Source organism: Vidua chalybeata, chromosome 15 (genome assembly GCF_026979565.1).
Source record: "Vidua chalybeata isolate OUT-0048 chromosome 15, bVidCha1 merged haplotype, whole genome shotgun sequence".
In the NCBI taxonomy this organism is placed as follows: Eukaryota; Metazoa; Chordata; class Aves; order Passeriformes; family Viduidae; genus Vidua; species Vidua chalybeata.
This window is the reverse complement of record NC_071544.1, coordinates 12,065,829-12,082,390: the sequence shown is the minus strand read 5'-3', so window position 1 is coordinate 12,082,390 and position 16,562 is coordinate 12,065,829. Positions and strand designations below refer to the sequence as shown.

The window sequence follows — 16,562 nt, the reverse complement described above, 5'->3', positions numbered from 1 at the left end:
TAGGCCAGCCTGAGCTGGCAAACTCAGGTAAAAACACAAAGAGCAGCTGGCTAGAGAGGTAGAGAGGCACTGAGTGAGGGCGTGCCACCCACAGGTTCCCAGGGGCAGGCAGACCCCAAATCCACAGCTCCTCACCCTCCTGCCCAGCGCTCACACTCCTGCCACCCAAACCAGATGGACTAAAGCCGGATCCTCTTCAGGCCTTGCAGTTCACACCTGGCAAGTGTAGACCAAACGCCCTGCCAGGTACAACTGTACCTGCTGGCAAGGAGCTGGGGAGCTGGAATCAGCCTCTATTAAATAGAAACATTTAAAGCTTTGGTGTTTATTCCAGCACCAGTTGGCTCCAGCCTTGGTTCTGACCGCCAGTTCTCCTGGTGGACGGTTTCCAGGGATTCTCTGCAACCCAGGAAAACCATCACCTGTGCACCTCCATCAACAGACCCAGCTCCTCCCTGCTCCCCCAGGAAGATGCATCCTGTTCTGACTCCAGATAGGGACAAGGATGAGGTGGAAATACACATGGAACAACAATGCCTCTTGCCAGATGCAGCAGTTTCTCAGAGGAAAAGCACATTTGCAATCCCAGTGAAGTTGCCCAGAAACCAGGCAAGGAAAATGATGTAACGAGGCTCTCCAGTTGTCCAAAAGTGAATCACAGCCTCTACGACAGCTCCCCCCCACCTTTTTGCTGACTAATACCTGACACAAAGGGGCCCTGGGAGGAACAGCACAGGAGAGCCCTTTAAGTGGTGCCTGGCTCCCTATCAAAACCACACAGCGGCTGTCTGGGACCTCCATCATGGGGAATTCCCCTTCTCCATGCCTAAAAGTAAGCTCAGCTGGGCCAGCCTTCCTGCATTTGGGGATTGCAGGCACAGAGCTCCTGCTCTGAAGAGCTCTCCCTCCCCCCAGCCCCTCCAGGACCCAGCCTGGTGAGTAGCACGATGATTTTTTCGGTGCGAGAGTTCCCGCGATGGAGCGAGGGGAAGGCAGGCAGCTTTTGGGGCGCTGCAAAACCAAGCCACCCCTTTTGCTCCTAGAAGAAATAAGCAGGGTTTTGTTATTTCATGCAGGTTGAGGCATTAATTTATAAACAAGGTGTTTTCTGTTTTGGTGGGACTGCATTTAGCTTTCAAGACAGGTTTTCTGAGGGTTTACAGAACAGCACTGGGCCTTTTGTTGGGGTAAAACAAGACTTTCAGGGAACAAAAGGGAAGATGTTGGGCATGTGTGGGGTCCTGCTCTCTCATCCCCAGCTCAGACTTCATCAGGGTCCCTGAGCACTGAGCTCTCGTAACCCAGCCAGGCTGCCAGGGTGATGTTCTGCTGCCAGTGAAGGGCAGTCAGGAAAAGGAATTTCTGGGGTTTTAATTTTTACAACCCAAAACATCAAATTCCGAAGAAGTGGTGGAGCTGTGTGAATACAGCTGAGTAAGAAGCCAGGACTGGGGCAGCTGGAAACAGCTCAATCTCCAGTGAAGGACCTTGATGAACCAAGCACCAGGTCACCTAGGGAGGACACGTCTGGAGTACAGGCAGAGAGCAGCACAGCTGCCTACAGCAGGATTTCTTCACTCCTGCTTCGTTGCTTTTATTTACACATATATTTAATAAAAACCCACCACCTTCTCCTTGTGGCAAAACCAACAGAAGAAAGAAAATCAGGTAGCTGTTAAGCTGCGTCCCGAAGAGCAGAGTGAACCAAGATATTCCCTGTGCTTGGTGCCCCTCTGGGTCATTTCGGTGCTTCACCAGGGCACAATTCCAGCAGCAGCACAGAGCAAAAGGATCCTTGGAATGCATGCTCCGGTTACAGGATGAAATTCCCTCATTTAACATTAACTCGGAGGCTCGGTGGGGAATTCTCTGTGCCTCAGAGGAACGTCAGCCTCGGCCAGCCGGCAGCACCACCCTCCTCCTTCCCGGGGCCGAGGCGACCAGAGCGCTTCAGCACAGCCTCCCCTCAGCCACTGAGGGGTACACGCGGAGCCCCCTCGGCCCCGCCATTTTGTGTCTGCACAAGCCGGGGGAGCCGCTGCAGGGCTCGGCCTCGCCGCCGCCCTACGAGAGCAACCTCCCGCAGGAAGAAGGCGCAGGCCGGCTGATGCCGCCCCTCAAAGCCCCGCTGAGGCGGGCGGGACCCCCGTGCAGCCCCAGGGAGCCCAAAGGACACTGAGGCCACGGCTCCGCCATGACGGGCACCATCCCCAGCCACTGCCCGCCCTCCCCTTTATAGTCCCTGCTGCGCGCCGATTGGCCGCGCCGCCTGTCCGTCAGGCTGGGAATTTCCCGGGGGCGGAACCAGCCCCGGTGCTGGTGGCGGAGCGGAGGGACCCGGACCGAGACCCCCGACCCCGATCCCGACCCCAACCGCGATCCGGGCGGCGGCCCCGCCGTGGGGCGCACGGCAGGTGAGCTCGGAGCGCTGCGGGGCCCTGCCGCCCTCGCGGACAGGAGCCCTGCCCGGGGCACCGGGGTCTTACCGGCACCGGGGTCGCGCCGCCTCAGCGAAGGGGCCCGGCCCGGAGGCAACTGCCGGGATCGGGGCTGCGCGTTGCCCATATCTGGCCGGTTCTCGGGCCGCTCGGATGGTCGGGGTGAGACCCTGGAGGGGGCCGGGGGCGCGCCGTCCCCCGGGAATTTTTCCCGGAGCCGCCCGGTGTCGCGGGCTGTCGCGGTAATCGTGCCGTGCCTCAGTTTCCCCTCTCCCGGCCAGGGCGGGGGCTGCCACCGCCCCCCGCGGGGGACAGGCGGGGTGTCCGTGTTGCCGGCGGTGCCCGGGGGGAGAGGAGGAGGCTCGGCGGGGTGCGGGTGGGGGTCCCCCAGCCCCCGGGCGGTGCTGATGCCCCGGGGCGGCCCCGCTCCTCCCTGGCCCCGCCTTGCACAACCCCGGCGTTTCCCCGGGCCCACGCATCTGCCTCCCGACTACCCCTGGTTTGCGATCCCCCCCGGGCAGGGCCGGTTCGTGGGCCCCTTTCGGGGGCGCTGCGGCGGCCATGGCCTCGAGGACCCTCCTGTCCGTGCTGTTTTCTTTTCCCTTTGACTTTTTCCCCCTGGTCCAACCGTGTGTGTCCGCATCGGATATTGATCCAGAGGTTCGAACAGCTGGAGTAGGGATGGCAGCATCCTCCTCTTTTGGGAGGGAGGCACAGTTTGTCTCCCCCTTTCTGCCCCCTCAATTCCATTCTGCTCCCTCAATTCCATTCAAGACCCTCACGCAGGGCAAAGAGGAAAAAAAACAGAAAATATGCTGCCTGTCACTATTGCTTTTGGGTGAGAGTAGCTCCAGATGGGACTCATGGGGGTCTGCATCCTCTCAGAGATCTGGCTATCCTGTTCCTGTGTCCCTGGCACACAGGTTGCCCCCTGTATCAAGAAGTCAAACACAGCCTTTTTCCTTGAGCTGGTTATTCCCATCACTTGGGTGGGTTATTCCCATCTGGGGGAATGGGAGCTGTTCTGCTGCCACAAGCTCTTTTGGAGTGCAAATTTCACGGAGAGCGCTGTCAGCTGAAGCATTCCACAGACTGGACTTTGGGCACTGGGGTGAATTCTGGAGACAGCAAGGCTCCAACCAGGCACGTCCTTGAGAGCTGTTTCTGTGGTGAGGTGAAGTAAGCAAGAAGAAAACAGGAGAGGCTTTTTGCTGCCTTTGGCATTGTTCCTGGTTCTGCAAGAAATCCCACGACGCCCTTTCAGCCCGACCTATGCCAGGCAGACCTATTTAGCACAGGGCCGTGGGTTGTTGCTTGCCAGCAGCTGGTACAAAACTCTCGTGGGTGGGGGAAACCAAACCATCTACTCTTGTGGCATTGCAGATATTGTTTTAAAGCAGCAGTTCTTACACTTTGGGTGGCACTTTGCTGGTGTAGATTTGTGGTGTCACTATCTGCTATCACCTGTCGGCTGGGTTGTTGCTGGCTGAAGCACACCAAGCTGGACAGGAGTAGCTTGGAAGCAAGGAGAAGGCTACAAGGACAGGGGTGGCTGTGCCTTGTTCTGCTTTGGAGTGCTGTGACAAGCAGCCATGATGCTGCTGAGCTCTGCAGGGAGAAGTGGAGCAGGAAGGATGAGCCAGATGTCTTTGCAGCAGAAGACAGTCTTGCATAAATCCTCCCCACCCCGTGCTGCCAGGAGAGCACCACCACCATGCCTGGCTGCATGTCCTGCCTGCATTGAAGCTTGAGCCCATCCCGAGGAGCTCTGCAGCTGTGTGTGGTTAGCTGTGTTTGTAAACCTGGCAGACCCAGGGAAATGCTTTATTTTCTTTGTGAGCAGCCTCATGAGAAGCAGGTTGTTTCATGAAGCCTCTTCGGAAGGTAAGGTTTTGAGGCAAGAGTGGGATTTCTGGCTGGGGGACGTCTTTAATAACCTGCTGTATTTTGGGTAAGGCTCTTGCCTTTCCTGCCCTCTCTTTGTGGCTAAACTGGCTGGAAAGGAACACACTGCCAAGGGGAGGTTCAGACCTTTCCCTTTGAGACCTGAGCCTTGCAATGCCTGCTTTCTTCTCCTCTTATTACTCCCAGACCAGTGAACTGCAGTGCCCAAAAAGTCTCATTATTGCTGCCTCCTAAAGCAAACTCTACTTTTGCTTTCCTGCATATGAGACCAGTCCAGCAGTCCAGGAATGGTTTTTCCTTGTCTGGGAAGCTGCTGAAGCCATGTGTAAAAGAAAACCAGTCTGGGGGCTACAGTGTTTTCCAGTAAAATGATCAAACAAACAAACAGAAAAAAATCATTCCATGGTGTCTGAATGGCTTTTGCTTTCCCTCTGAGGAGGCATGCTGGGGACCCAGCAGCCCCAGTGATGGGAAAATTATGCTGGCAGCCTGCAGGGATTTGCTTTCACCTCCTGTGATCCTGGTGCGGAGGAGGCTTCCTGTGAATGTTGTGCACTGGAGTAAGGAAAAACCCCTTCTCCTTAGGGGGTTCCCATCACACGATGGGAATTGAAGGGCTGCCAAGCCTGCAGCTCAGGGAGGCTGCTCCACACCCTGGGGTCACTGCCCAAAGCAAACCCTCAGCAGTGCCAGCCCCCTCCTGCACAGGCTTCACATCCTAAGCCTTGGTATCTTCAGTGTTCAGTAATTTTAAAGTAGGAATCACATCTTTCTGCCACTTCTGCATGGCTGGTACAGTGATGGCTGTGGCAGTGGTGCGTGTTGTTCTGGGTGACAGCAGTGACAGCTCCAGCTCACTCCCAAGCCACAGCACAGCTATTTAAACACCACTCTGCTTTCATCTTTGCCCATGAGTCTCCCGTGCCCACTCACAATCTCATTCTCTACTTTTGCTGAGTTGCCATGAAAATTTGCTACCTAAAGGTCTTGGTGTCCCTCATGGAACCAACAACACCCACAGGTGCCTGTCTGGCAGTCTGACGACAGCTGGGCATGGAGCCAGTGAGCTGCAGCCAAGCAGCCACGGTCTAAGCCTGGCCCTCAAGCCTCAGGGCTGCGAAATATTGTCAGATCACCTTAGGAACCGTTGACTGGCAAAGACGGAAGTGTTTTCTGGTGGTTTGGTGGTTTCTGCTGGAGTTTGTGGTAGTCATGTTTTCTTTGCGTATCTAACCACCATTATGGTGTATGTCCCTCTCTCCTCCACTTGTGTTTTTATTGAAATGAGTTTTTTTACTGTAAATCTCACCTGTCAGAACTCTTAAAAAAAAAAAAAAACAAAAACACAACAAACCAAGACTGGGATAAGTGACTTGGTCTCTGGTCCCCAGGGTGACCTCTCTGTTCCAGCAGCTCCTTGCAGAAATTGGACTGTGCCTCCACTCCAGGAAATCCCACCCTGTCCCCGGTGATGGCCTGGAATGCTGTGGAAACCCCTCCCTCTTGCAGGCTATTGTTTGCTGGTGAATTTGTGGCTGGTCTGTGCTTCGGTCAGCTGGAGATAGTCCAGTTCCTCCCCCCAGCTGTTGTTTGAAAACAGCTCCTGTGGTCCCTTTGCTACAATCTCCCCTGCAGAGTACAGACCTTGAGTAAAAAAGTTCTTGATAGAATCTTGAGAATAGGGAGTGTCAGAGGCTTGCAGTGGCTCCATCCAGCTGGAAGAATATGGGATCACTGTGAGTGAGCTCTGCTGTTTGGCAGGATGGTCAGTGCAGTTGGACTCTGAGGGATTCCTGCAGGGGTGCACAGGGGACAGGTACCTCCCATGTGCTATGGGACAAGGCAGAAAACCTCTAGGTTTGGGGTTTGGCATTAAGAGAATGAGGACTGGTATTTCATGCTGCTTCCAAGGCACATGGGGAGATGGTACCACATGAGAGGGCAGCTCTTCCCTCTTCTTCCTTCTCTTCCTACCTTCCCTGGCACACACCTGGGCTCATCTTAGTGCAGGATGCAGATGCCCCACAAGATGGTCACTGCAGGGTGGGTTTGGTACCTAGCTCCTCCCAGAGCCCCAGGTCTGGAGCAGCATGTGACTGGACAGCAGTGAGAAGCAGGCTCGGGTCCCCAGCCAGCCTCTGACACCATCTCCATCCTCTGCCAGGCTGGCCAGGCAGGTACCATGGGCACAGGTGATGGCATTTCCCAGCCACTGGGCTACATGCTGGGCTCATCCAACCTGGCCTTGATCACTTCTAGGGATGGGGCATCCACAGCTGCTCTGGGCAGCTTGTTCTGGTGCCTCACCACCTCACAGTAAAGAATCTCTCCTGAATACCTAACCTAACCTGCCCTCTGTTTAAGGCTGTGACAGTGCTGCCATCGCTGGGACCTACGGCTCACAAATGGCCCTGGTTCTTCCACAGCTTCTTGTCAGCTGCTCTGGGCTCCAGGAATAGCCTCTCCTCAGCTCACCCCACAGCACCACAGCTGGGCAGCTCCCAGGGGCACTTCCAGCTGCTTGGGATGGAGTCACTGGTTTCCCATAAAGGGGATATAGGCAATGGAGGACTTGCAGCACCCACGGAGCAGGAGGATGATGAGAGTCACCAATGCATCTCCCAGAAGCAGAGTGCTGCTGAGGCCAGGCCTAATTCCCTGTCACTGAGGCTGGCATTAATTGCTGTTCCAGTTGTGGATGCTGCCAGGTGACAGTTGTCATCTGGAAAGTCCCTGCCGCTCCCTGGCAGGCAGGTCATTCAAACTGGAGATCAGCCTGGATCACTCATGGCATGAGCATTAGTCTGAGGTTGAGACAGTTTCGGGTACAGACTACCCCCATCCCCTTTCTGAATGCCTCCTCTCAGCCCTCTCCTGCTTACCCCAGCTGTCTTAGCTGAGAGAAGAGCACTTTGGGGTGTTCCTTTTGTGCCCCCAGGCGGCATCCCAGCTTCAGCTGGCACCAGGACCTTCTCAGCTGCTGCTCTGCTCCATGTTCTAACAAGCTGGCATCAGGGGGGATAGTTCTGATAAGTTGTGCTGTGATTCACAGCTGCTGCTTTATCCCCCCAGGAGATGGGTGAGACCTGGAGCCAGGAGCCTGCCCAGCTGTCCCCAGGCCAGACTTCAGCAAGGGGGAGGCCTTAGGCCACCCACAAGTGCAAGGGATTGGAAAAACAATTGGCATAGTGCTTGTGGGTGTTTTGTCTCCTTGGGCTTTGCTCCCAGCAGGGCACATGCCTGGATGTTTCGTGTGCCCAATTCAGGAAGCCAGTTTTTCTGGCTGAGCAGGTGGACAGAGTGGGTCCCTGCCTGGCTCCTGGGGTCATCCCCCAGTACTGCCCAAACTTCCCCTCAGCTGCTTGTTACGGCTTTTGGAGTTGCAGACACTGCCGCTCCCCAGACAGCCCCTGACAAGCCTTTATGCAACCCAGAAATACCACGTGTTGAGCAAGATGCCCTGGTGACAGTGTCCAGGTTTGCTCTGGTGTGGGTGAATGCTCCTGAGCTGCATCTCCATCTCTCTTGGCATGCAGCAACCAGGGGTTGTAGCTGTCTCTGTGACTCCAGTGCCCTGCATGGGTGAGAGCCAACCCCAAGTGGGGCTGCTGGTGATGCCTGCTCGTGTGACAGTTCTCATGGCCGTGAGTCACCCCCACACGTTCGCCCCAAGCAGGGCTGGAGAGGGAAGTGCCTTCACCTGGGTCACTTGTTGTCTGGCTGGCAAGCAGTGAGGCACCAGCACAGCACCCTAGACCCCCATACAGCTGGGACCAGGGGACTGTGGCACCATCTGGAGCTAGAGAAAGGTGTCACCTTGCTCCATTGCCTTGCAGGGATGCCTGGCTGGGAGGTAGGCGACTGAACAGCAGGCATGGAAGGGAGAGGACCCTATCATATCTATGACCCTGGTGGGGGCTCAGAGGAGAATGGATCCACGGCCTTGGAGCGGCTGGTGGAGGAGAACGCCCGGCTGAAGGAGAAGATGCAAGGGATCAAGTCTATCGGTAACTGCTGTGTGCCAGGGGGATGAGATTTGCCTTTGGGGTAGCCCAGCCTGTGCCCACAAAGCCAGGGGTTGCTTGCTTGGTTGAGGAAGGGTGCTGGTAGAAGCTGGGGGTCTTGGCACTGGGGCAGCAGCAAAGCTCTCCCTGTCCTGGAGGGTCGAGCAGGATGTCAGCTTTTTCACATGGTGATGCAGAGGGAACTAGAATTTTGCTGGACTTCTGGAGTGTTTCATGTCAGAATAAATGACTGGAAAGACAAGTGCTGAAGCAAGGACTGTTCCTTGGAGTTCATGGGTGCTGGGACCAGTTCTGCTTTTGATGAAAATCCCCACCTCCTGCAAGCGCTGTTGGGCCAGGGGCTTTTCCCAGGTGTTTCTCAAGGAACCTGGTGTTGAGTGCTCCCTGCGGCAGCAGGAACATGCCAGTGTTGTAATGTTCCAGCTGAGTTGTGCCACCCTCTTTCTTCTTGTCAGCCTTCCCCCGCTCCCACCCCCAGTTTTGCTTTCTGTCTCATGAGCCAGCTTCCTCCTTTGAGTCCTGCTTCTGCAGCCGAATTTCCACCTGCCTCGTGATTCCCGTTGTGTCACCATGCTCTTACCTGGGACAGGGACTCACTGGTGTGACAGCAGCCTCCCCTCATTGGGGGAGGATTGCATTGTTCATGGCAGACCCCAAAGTGGGGAGGTTGGACCTGTAAGTCCACCACCAAGGCTTAAATTTGTCTCTTCTTGGAAGCAAAGGAGACCTCTGAGAGCCACAGTGGTGCCTTCTGCCTCCTATAACCAGTCCTCTATGTGTCAGCATAAGGATCTCTGAAACCAGTGAGCCGCTGATCCAGCTTTGCCGTTGGATTTATCCCAGAATAGTTGTTTCCAGATGAAGAAGGACTATTCTGGGTACTGCTTCCAGATGGGGTTTTTGGTGCTGGTGGATGGGGCTACTGCAGGACAGGCCCTGGGGGAAGGAGGCTGAGCATCCTTCTGTTGCCCACAACAGGAGAGCTTCTGGAGGAGTCCCAGGTCGAGGCATCCAAGCTGCGACAGAAGGCAGAGGACCTTGTGAAGGACAATAAAATGCTGATTGGATCATCTTCCTTGGAGGACTTGGTGGAAACCGGAGGTAGGAGATGTGAGGCTCATGGGGGAGGAATAACCTGATGGCTCGGAATCCTGAGCTTGGGGGAAGGGAAAGGGTGTGCAAGAGACTTCAATGAAGGTCTCCTGCAGCCATGTCATCTCTGCAGTGTATCAAACCATTGCCATCCTCCCTTCTAAAAGGAGGTTTCTATCCCATCCCCATAGGTGGGGTAGAAATCATCCATCAGTGCCTGACCTTGCAGGGGTCTGATGGCTGCATCCTCTCCCCTCTCCGCAGCCGTCGGCCCTGATCCCAGCTTTGCACGGGCAGCCCCAGGCAATGCCCAGCCGGACGTGGAAGCACGGAAATCACCTCCCAGTGTGAGTCTGCTCAGTGTGGAAGCTGGTGTTGGCATGGCTGGAGAGGGAGGCACTGTCCATCTAATTAAAGCAAAAGGTGGAAGCCTTTAGCCTCTAGAAATGGGGATGAACCTGAAAGGAGGGGTCAGCTCCCCTGCTGTACTCCTGGTGGTCCCTCTCTTTGTGATGGGCATCTTGGGCTGCCATTCCCTGGGGAGCTCTGACCTGGCTGCCTCCCCTTACAGGGATCCTCCTCAGAGTTTGAGATTGTTGCCATCGAAGCGCAGGGGTTTCCCCAGGAGGGCAGGAGAGCGGTGAGTGGCCCTGGTGCCTGCAGGATTTGGTGTTGGCAGGTGGGGAGTTGGGCCAGTATCAGGGGTTTGGGGCTGTGCAGGGCTTCAGCCCTGTGTCCAAGCAGGCACCAGCAGGGCTGGCTGAGCCATGTCAAGGAAGCCCTGGGGCAAAGCACAGAGGAGGGATAAACTGGGCAAGGGTCCTCCCCCAAACACAACTGGCCTGGCTGGACCTGGGTGAGGGACCAGTGAAGCAGCCCCAGCCAGATGGGGATGCCAATGTCTGCAGATGCCAGACAACAGTGACAGGAAGAGCTGTGACAACCCAGGCAGCTGTCAGTGATGCTCTGATGTTCAGCTGGTGCCCACACTGGGTGGGAGGACCAGGCCTCCAAGCCCTGTCATTGCTGACAGGGTCTGCCCTAGCCAAAGCACCTCTGTGTGCTTCATTTGCTGCCACCTAAATGCCCTCCTGACTGTCATTGCCCCATCCTATCCTGCTCTGGTTTTTTGTGTGCTGGAATGGAGGGGAGAAAGGATGGGGAGCCCAATGGGAATGAACATCAGCTGGCACCAGTAAGAGGACATGCTCTCATTGCACATCCTGTTCTCATTGCCCAGAGAGACTCTTGGAGGGGTCAAGTCTTACTGGACGCTCCTGGGGTGCAGCTAAGAGCTGATGGAGAACAGAATGGGATCTGCTTGGCCACCAGCTGCTGGTGCCTGAGCCAAGTCCAAGTCGTGTGCTCACAGCCAGCAGACATGGGTGGGAGGAGTTGGCTGTGCTGTGCCCCACACATGCCCTCCCACAGCAGGTTTGGGGCTGTAAACTCCGGGGCCAGGGTGCTGGGGACACACTGGGCTGGCCTGTGGTGCAATCTGGGGCATTCCCACAGGCAGCAGGTGAGTCAGCGGGGCTGGGAGTGGAGCAGGCATAGGTGTGCCAGCACATCCCCAGCTCCTCCCAGCAGTGCCATGTGTGCCAGCGCCACCTCCTAGGCTATGGAGGAGTTAACCAACCACACCAGAGGAGCATAAACCTCCTGGGGACACTCCCCATGGGCAGGGTACACCCTGACATTGGTGGGTGTGCCCTGACCTGGGCTTTCCCAGCTGCTGTTTAAATCCGGTGCATCACCCACTTGACTATCACCTGCCAAAGGGCTCGGGTTCCTGGTGCCTGGTGTGCCACAGCAGCAGGGAGCAGAGAAGTAGGACAGGTGGAAGGAGAACATGGGAATTGGGGTAAGACCACCACCCCTTCCAGCACAGATGTATGTAGAGAGGATGGTCTCAGGAGCTGGTATTTTTAGTCTTGGTGCAGGTGGGAAGAGCTCAGGTGGAGGAGACCAAGGGTGGAGATGCCTCCATTGCTATCAGCAATCTGAGAGTGTGTTCTGTTCAGGCTGCCAAGCCAAGCTGACAGTTTTTCAGCATACTGAGAGGTGCTGCAGAGTGTCTTGGTGCTGGCCCAGCTCCCTACCACAGCCCTGGATGGGACATGAAGTTGATCTGCCCTAAGAGGAACTTTACAATGCTCCTTTAACTGGTCTGACCACACTTGATCCCCTCCCCATTCCCAGGACTTGGAGCAGCCACCGAACGAGGATGCCAACCTGCTGCCCCAGCTGCAGCAGCTGGAGAACACGCTGAGTGGCTGTGCCAAGGAGGCCAGCAAGGACCAGGTCTTTGTGCGCATGGGCTACATGGCCTCCGAGCTCAAGCGCTTGGCCTCCAAGGTGCACAAGAATGAGCAGAGAACATCGTTCCTGCAGGTGAGCGAGGGCTGGCCTGGCACTTTATGGAGATTTTCCCCCTTGTGTTTTTTCCCTCCAAATCCCTCATGCCTACCCTGAGGTGGACACCCACCTCCTTAGCGTGGCTTGGTGGGAGGTGTGGGTAGCCCAGGGCTGGCCATGGTCCTCACACTGCCAGTGTTCACCCTCCAGACATTGTGTGAGACGCTGCACAGTGAGAACAAGGAGCTGCGCACCAAGCTGGAGCATGACCTGGAGCAGAGAAACCAGGCTCTGGAGAAGCTCAGGTGAGGATGGGCTATGTGGATGGAGACAGGGCTGCCCTGGAAGCTTCTTCCTGCTGACCCATCTCTTCCTGCCCAAAGGTGCGAGAACCAGGAGCTCCGGAGGATGGTGACGCTGAGCAGCCAGGACAGTGGGAAGAGGGAAGCTGCCGAGCAGCAGCAGGTGAGGAGGCAGCATCTCCTTGGAGAGGGCTGGGAAGGAGGCAGGGAGCCCGCTGACACATCAGCAAAGATGGCCTCATTTTGATCGAGCCCCCAGTTTGTCCCAGTATGACCAGCAGGACTTCTCAGGGTCTCAAGGGGATGGGGGAGGCAGTGGGAGGGGAACTGGCTCGAGTTTAGCCGGCCTTGGGCACAGCCTCCACAAAAGCCCTGAGGGTCCCCCCCGTGCGCGTCCAGCAGAGCGGGGCCATGGTGGAGAAGGCGCCGGGCAGAGAAGAGCTGGAGGCCAAGGAAAAGAAGGTGAAGATCCTGGAGCACCAGCGCAGGGAGGTGAGGACCAGGCTGGGAGGGAGGCACCACTAAGGAGGCGGGGAGTGGGCAGAGTGGGCACAGGGCTGGGATGGCACCGAGAGACTGGAGCAGGGCTTCAGAACCGCAGGGAAGCACTGCTGGAGCTGGACTCTCCATCCAGCTGGTCTCCAAAGTGCTTTCATGACAGGAGTCTGCTGGGGACCACCACAGCTGGTTTGTAGCAGGATTTGGGCTCCTGTTCAGCCATCCCTCTCTCCCTGCAGCTGCTGGAGGTGAATAAACAGTGGGATCAGCATTTCCGCTCCATGAAGCAGAAGTACGAGCAGAAGGTAGGGCTGGGTGCTCAGGGCTGGGTGCTTGGGGGCACATTCCTGCTGGGTGCTGGCTGTGGGGACTCAGAGGAAATGCTGTAGGGAGGTCTGGGGGCTGCCTGTGCCTTCTTTCCCCCAGTGTGGGTCCTTCCAGGCCAACGTCCCCACTCCCTCCTGGCAGGTCACAGACCTACACCAGGAGCTGGCTGAGGCCCGCAGGGCAGTGACCGAGCTGGAGTCAGAGCGGGAGCAAAAGCAACGGGATTTTGACCGCAAGCTGCTCCTGGCCAAGTCTCGGATTGAAACAGAAGAGGCAAGTCCCTTGGGAAGGGTGACAGGGAGCTGCCAGCCCTGTTGCCCTACCCTGGCTGATCTCCCCCCACCCTGGGTCCTGCAGGCAGAGAAGGAGAGGCTGGCCATGGAGGTGAGGGACCTGCAGCAGAGGATGCGGTTCCTGCAGGAGCAGCTGGCTCCGGTCACCAGGCAGCGGGAATACCAGGAAAAGGAGATCCAGAGGCTGAACAAGGTGGGGGCCAGGGCACAACCCCTCACTGCAAAATGTCTTTAATATTCTCCAGTCTCTTCACCTCTCTCAAATCCAAAACTGACCCTCATAGCCCACTCTTGCTCAGGCAGAGACTTGTGTCAGGCCCACCACTTGTATGAGGCCCACCACATCCCTCTGGCTCCAAGGAAGGGGGGTTCAAGGAGGGTGTGTTGTCCCTCTTACCTGTGCCATTACACCCACTGCCCATGCTGGGCACATGCCCGAGGTCCTCCAGTGACATCTTGGGCACTGAACTCGTTCTGACCCTGCTCCCTCCTCTTCCTCTCTAGGCACTAGAAGAGGCCCTGAACGTCCAAGCCTCTCCACCACCCATCTTTGCCATGGAGCCAGCAGGGAAGCTGCCACAGCAGGAGCTGCTGACCCAGAATGAGCTACTCAAGCAGCAGGTAGGGCAGGACACGGAGCCACTGGGGATGGGCAAGGAAATACATGTCCTCAATTTCCACAGCAAAGAGCCCTGTATGCCAGCAGCAGATGGGCAGGTGTCAGGGCTGGGGTGGTGGGGGTTGGAGACCCAGCTCAGCATCCTCCAGGTATTCATCTGGAAGGACCACAGCCATGGGCCATGGAGCCAGCCCACATGCCTGGGGCTTGGCATGGCTGGTGGAGTCAAGAATGGCAGCACAGCAATGGGCTTGCTTAGGGGAGGTGTCTGCCCTCAGCCAGGTGCACCCACATTGTTCCTTCCTGCCAGGTGAAAATTTTTGAGGAAGACTTTCAGCGGGAACGGAGTGACAGGGAGAGGATGAATGAGGAGAAGGAAGAGCTGAAGCAGCAGCTGGAAAAGCTGCAGAAGCAGTTGGTCCTCTCCAGCAACCAGGTGAGCAGCACTGGGTGCTACTAGCAGCACTCTGGGAGCCCCATATCAACCCCATGTGTCTCAGAAATGCTTGCCCCCAGTGTCACAGTCCCTGTACATATCTAAGAGGAGGGGCTGAAGAACAGGAAGCCCAGAGGGGTGTTTTTTCTGCTGCTTGTCACTGCCAGAGAATCTCCTTTAATTCTGTACCTCTCCTGGCAGTCTGATGGAGGGAGACTGGTGCAGACATTCCCTTAGCAACCCTAACTCATGAAGATGGGGGGTGGCAGGGTGGGCTCTGTACTTACCCCTCTTTCTCCAGCTCCGAGCCTCCAAAGACGACTGCCAGAGGGAGAAGGAGGAGAAGGAGAAGCTGAAGAAGCTGCTGAAACAGCACAAACAGGTAGGGATGGGAGGAAACCCTCCTTGGGCAGAGGGGCTGGGGGCTGCAGGCAATGGGTGGCGGTGGACTGTCCTTGGGATCTCCCCAGCATCTGTCCTGGCTCCTTGCAGGCTTCTGGAGAGAGGCTGCACACCGAGCCAGGGCCAGGGCCGCTGGGCCCAGCCTGCCCCATGTACCAGTACCAGTACAGTCCCCCCATGGCTCACCCCGTGTACCACGGCTACGACGAGTGGCAGCAGATCCGATACCCGCCAGCCATGCCGGCCGAGCACGCGCAAGGACAGAACTTCCACCATTTCCCCCCGGTGAGACTCCACCTGTGCCAGCAGGAGGGGGAGCAGAGGGTGACATGTGGGCGGGTCTGGGGCTCCCTGCCTCCAGGGCCACTGAGTCCCAGAGCAGGGAGTTGAGCAGGGTCCTGGTGGCATGTGACTGCTCAGCCCCTTTCCTCCTGCTCCTTTTCCTCTTCACACACTGTCTGTCAGTCAATCAGAGTGCAGCCTCATGATTCACATGCCAGGTAATTCCCTGTCTCTGTTCCATCTCCTCCCACAGCCCGAGTACCCCTGGCGCCCGCCCTGTGCTATGGCTCGTAGCCAGAATGCCCAACCAGTGGCCGGGGTGAAACCAGTCCCCAAGGACTTGGGTAAGGCTCAGACCCTCCCTGACAGGGATGCCCATCCTTCACCCTGAGACCTTTGGGCACTTGGCTAAACACATGGGGGAGGGATGGGGGCACAACTTTCCAGGCAGTGGCCATTTTCCCTTAGCCCCCAGCTCTCATCAGCTGAGGGGATGGTGTTGCCATGGGGTTGGTCCCTGCTGCATCCCTGCCAGCATGCCCACGGCACCTTAAGTCAGGCTGAGCCCAAACAGCTCATGGAGTTATGGCAGTTGGTGCTCAGGGATACCAAGCATGCCACGGCTGGCATCCCTCCTGTGGGGCTTGTGTGAGAAGGAAGAACTGTGCTTACCCTGTGCCACCCCTCTCTTGTGTCTCAGAACAGGCAGGTCCCGGATTGCCCTAACGCCAAGGACCGGCCACGCTCCGACACCAGTGGAAGAGGAGTAGGGTGTGTGTGTGTGCCCGTGTGTGTGTGTCCAGGAGCTTCCTCCGGCCACCAATGCCTGTGCAAGGACATGTGCTGCATGTGGGGGGCTCAGCAGCGCCTTCCCCCAAGGATATCATGAAGGAGGGACTGAAGGTGCCATCGTGGTGACAGCCAGCATGGGGTCAGTCCCCTGCGGCCATCCCCTTCCCCATGAGGAGCCAGGCCTGGCCTGGCAGCGCTGTAGACCCAAGCCAGGTCTTCTGGGAGGAGGAGCCAGTGTTTCCCAGGAGCTGCCCCAGTGCAGAGCCCCTGGAGGAGTGGATAACAGTGGGGACTCTCCCGGTGGTGGGAGACCCCACACTCACAGGCAGGTGCTGGCCACAGCTGTGGCCCAGCCTGAGGGTGATTGATGTCTTTGTATTTATTTAAGGACTGAAGTGTAGCTGAGTCTCTCTGGTTTTGTCCTGAAAGCTGCTTCCTGTGGGGAGGGGGAGAGGGAGGGATACCAGGGCTGTTGGTCCCCATGTGCTCGGAGACAAGAGTGCAAGGGGACCCCAGCCCTTGCTTGGGCACCCCAGGATCTGTTGCCCTAAGTGCATGCCCCCACCTCCCTCTGTGTGCTGAGCTCAGCCCCTCACCCTCCCCTCTTCTGCCCCCCACCTCTGCCAGGGCAGGGAAGCCTCTGCTGCCCCCTCTGCCTTTCCATGCAGCAGCGACCTTGGGGACAGTCTTTGACATTGCACACAGCAAATCTTGCTCCACTAAATAGGTCTGGAGGGGAAAAAAACAAACAGCCCAGTTTCTCTAACCATGGCTGTCACCGGTGTGACAGCAG

The 16,562-nt window shown here is 57.1% G+C and overlaps 1 protein-coding gene across 8 annotated transcripts; it reads left to right on the top strand.

Annotated features, from left to right (window-relative positions):
* Positions 1–792: 792 nt before the first annotated feature.
* On the top strand, positions 793–16,169 carry TNIP1 (TNFAIP3 interacting protein 1). Of its 8 annotated transcripts, none has more exons than XM_053956542.1 (18): positions 793–935; positions 8,180–8,350; positions 9,347–9,469; positions 9,725–9,807; positions 10,032–10,100; positions 11,663–11,854; positions 12,029–12,123; positions 12,202–12,283; positions 12,520–12,612; positions 12,858–12,923; positions 13,087–13,222; positions 13,307–13,431; positions 13,743–13,859; positions 14,168–14,293; positions 14,595–14,675; positions 14,786–14,980; positions 15,231–15,321; positions 15,683–16,169. In XM_053956542.1, exons 2-18 carry the CDS (start codon positions 8,218–8,220, stop codon positions 15,745–15,747), a joined length of 1,872 nt encoding a protein of 623 aa, XP_053812517.1. In that variant the 5' UTR covers positions 793–935; positions 8,180–8,217; the 3' UTR covers positions 15,748–16,169. The 8 variants fall into 8 exon arrangements, with proteins under 8 accessions (XP_053812517.1, XP_053812518.1, XP_053812516.1 ...); XM_053956543.1 differs by lacking the exon at positions 793–935 and adding an exon at positions 2,328–2,414 and having other exon boundaries at positions 12,523–12,612; XM_053956541.1 differs by lacking the exon at positions 793–935 and adding an exon at positions 2,328–2,414.
* The last annotated feature ends 393 nt before the right edge of the window (positions 16,170–16,562 follow it).

What these genes read in the sequence shown, in the direction of transcription:
- TNIP1 (XM_053956542.1), top strand. Translation starts at nt 8,218, where the DNA reads ATGGAAGGGAGAGGACCCTATCATATCTATGACCCTGGTGGGGGCTCA. An exon ending in TGGAGCACCAGCGCAGGGAG is followed by an intron (nt 12,613 to 12,857) that starts GTGAGGACCAGG and finishes CTCTCCCTGCAG; the next exon opens with CTGCTGGAGGTGAATAAACA. An exon ending in ACTTCCACCATTTCCCCCCG is followed by an intron (nt 14,981 to 15,230) that starts GTGAGACTCCAC and finishes CTCCTCCCACAG; the next exon opens with CCCGAGTACCCCTGGCGCCC.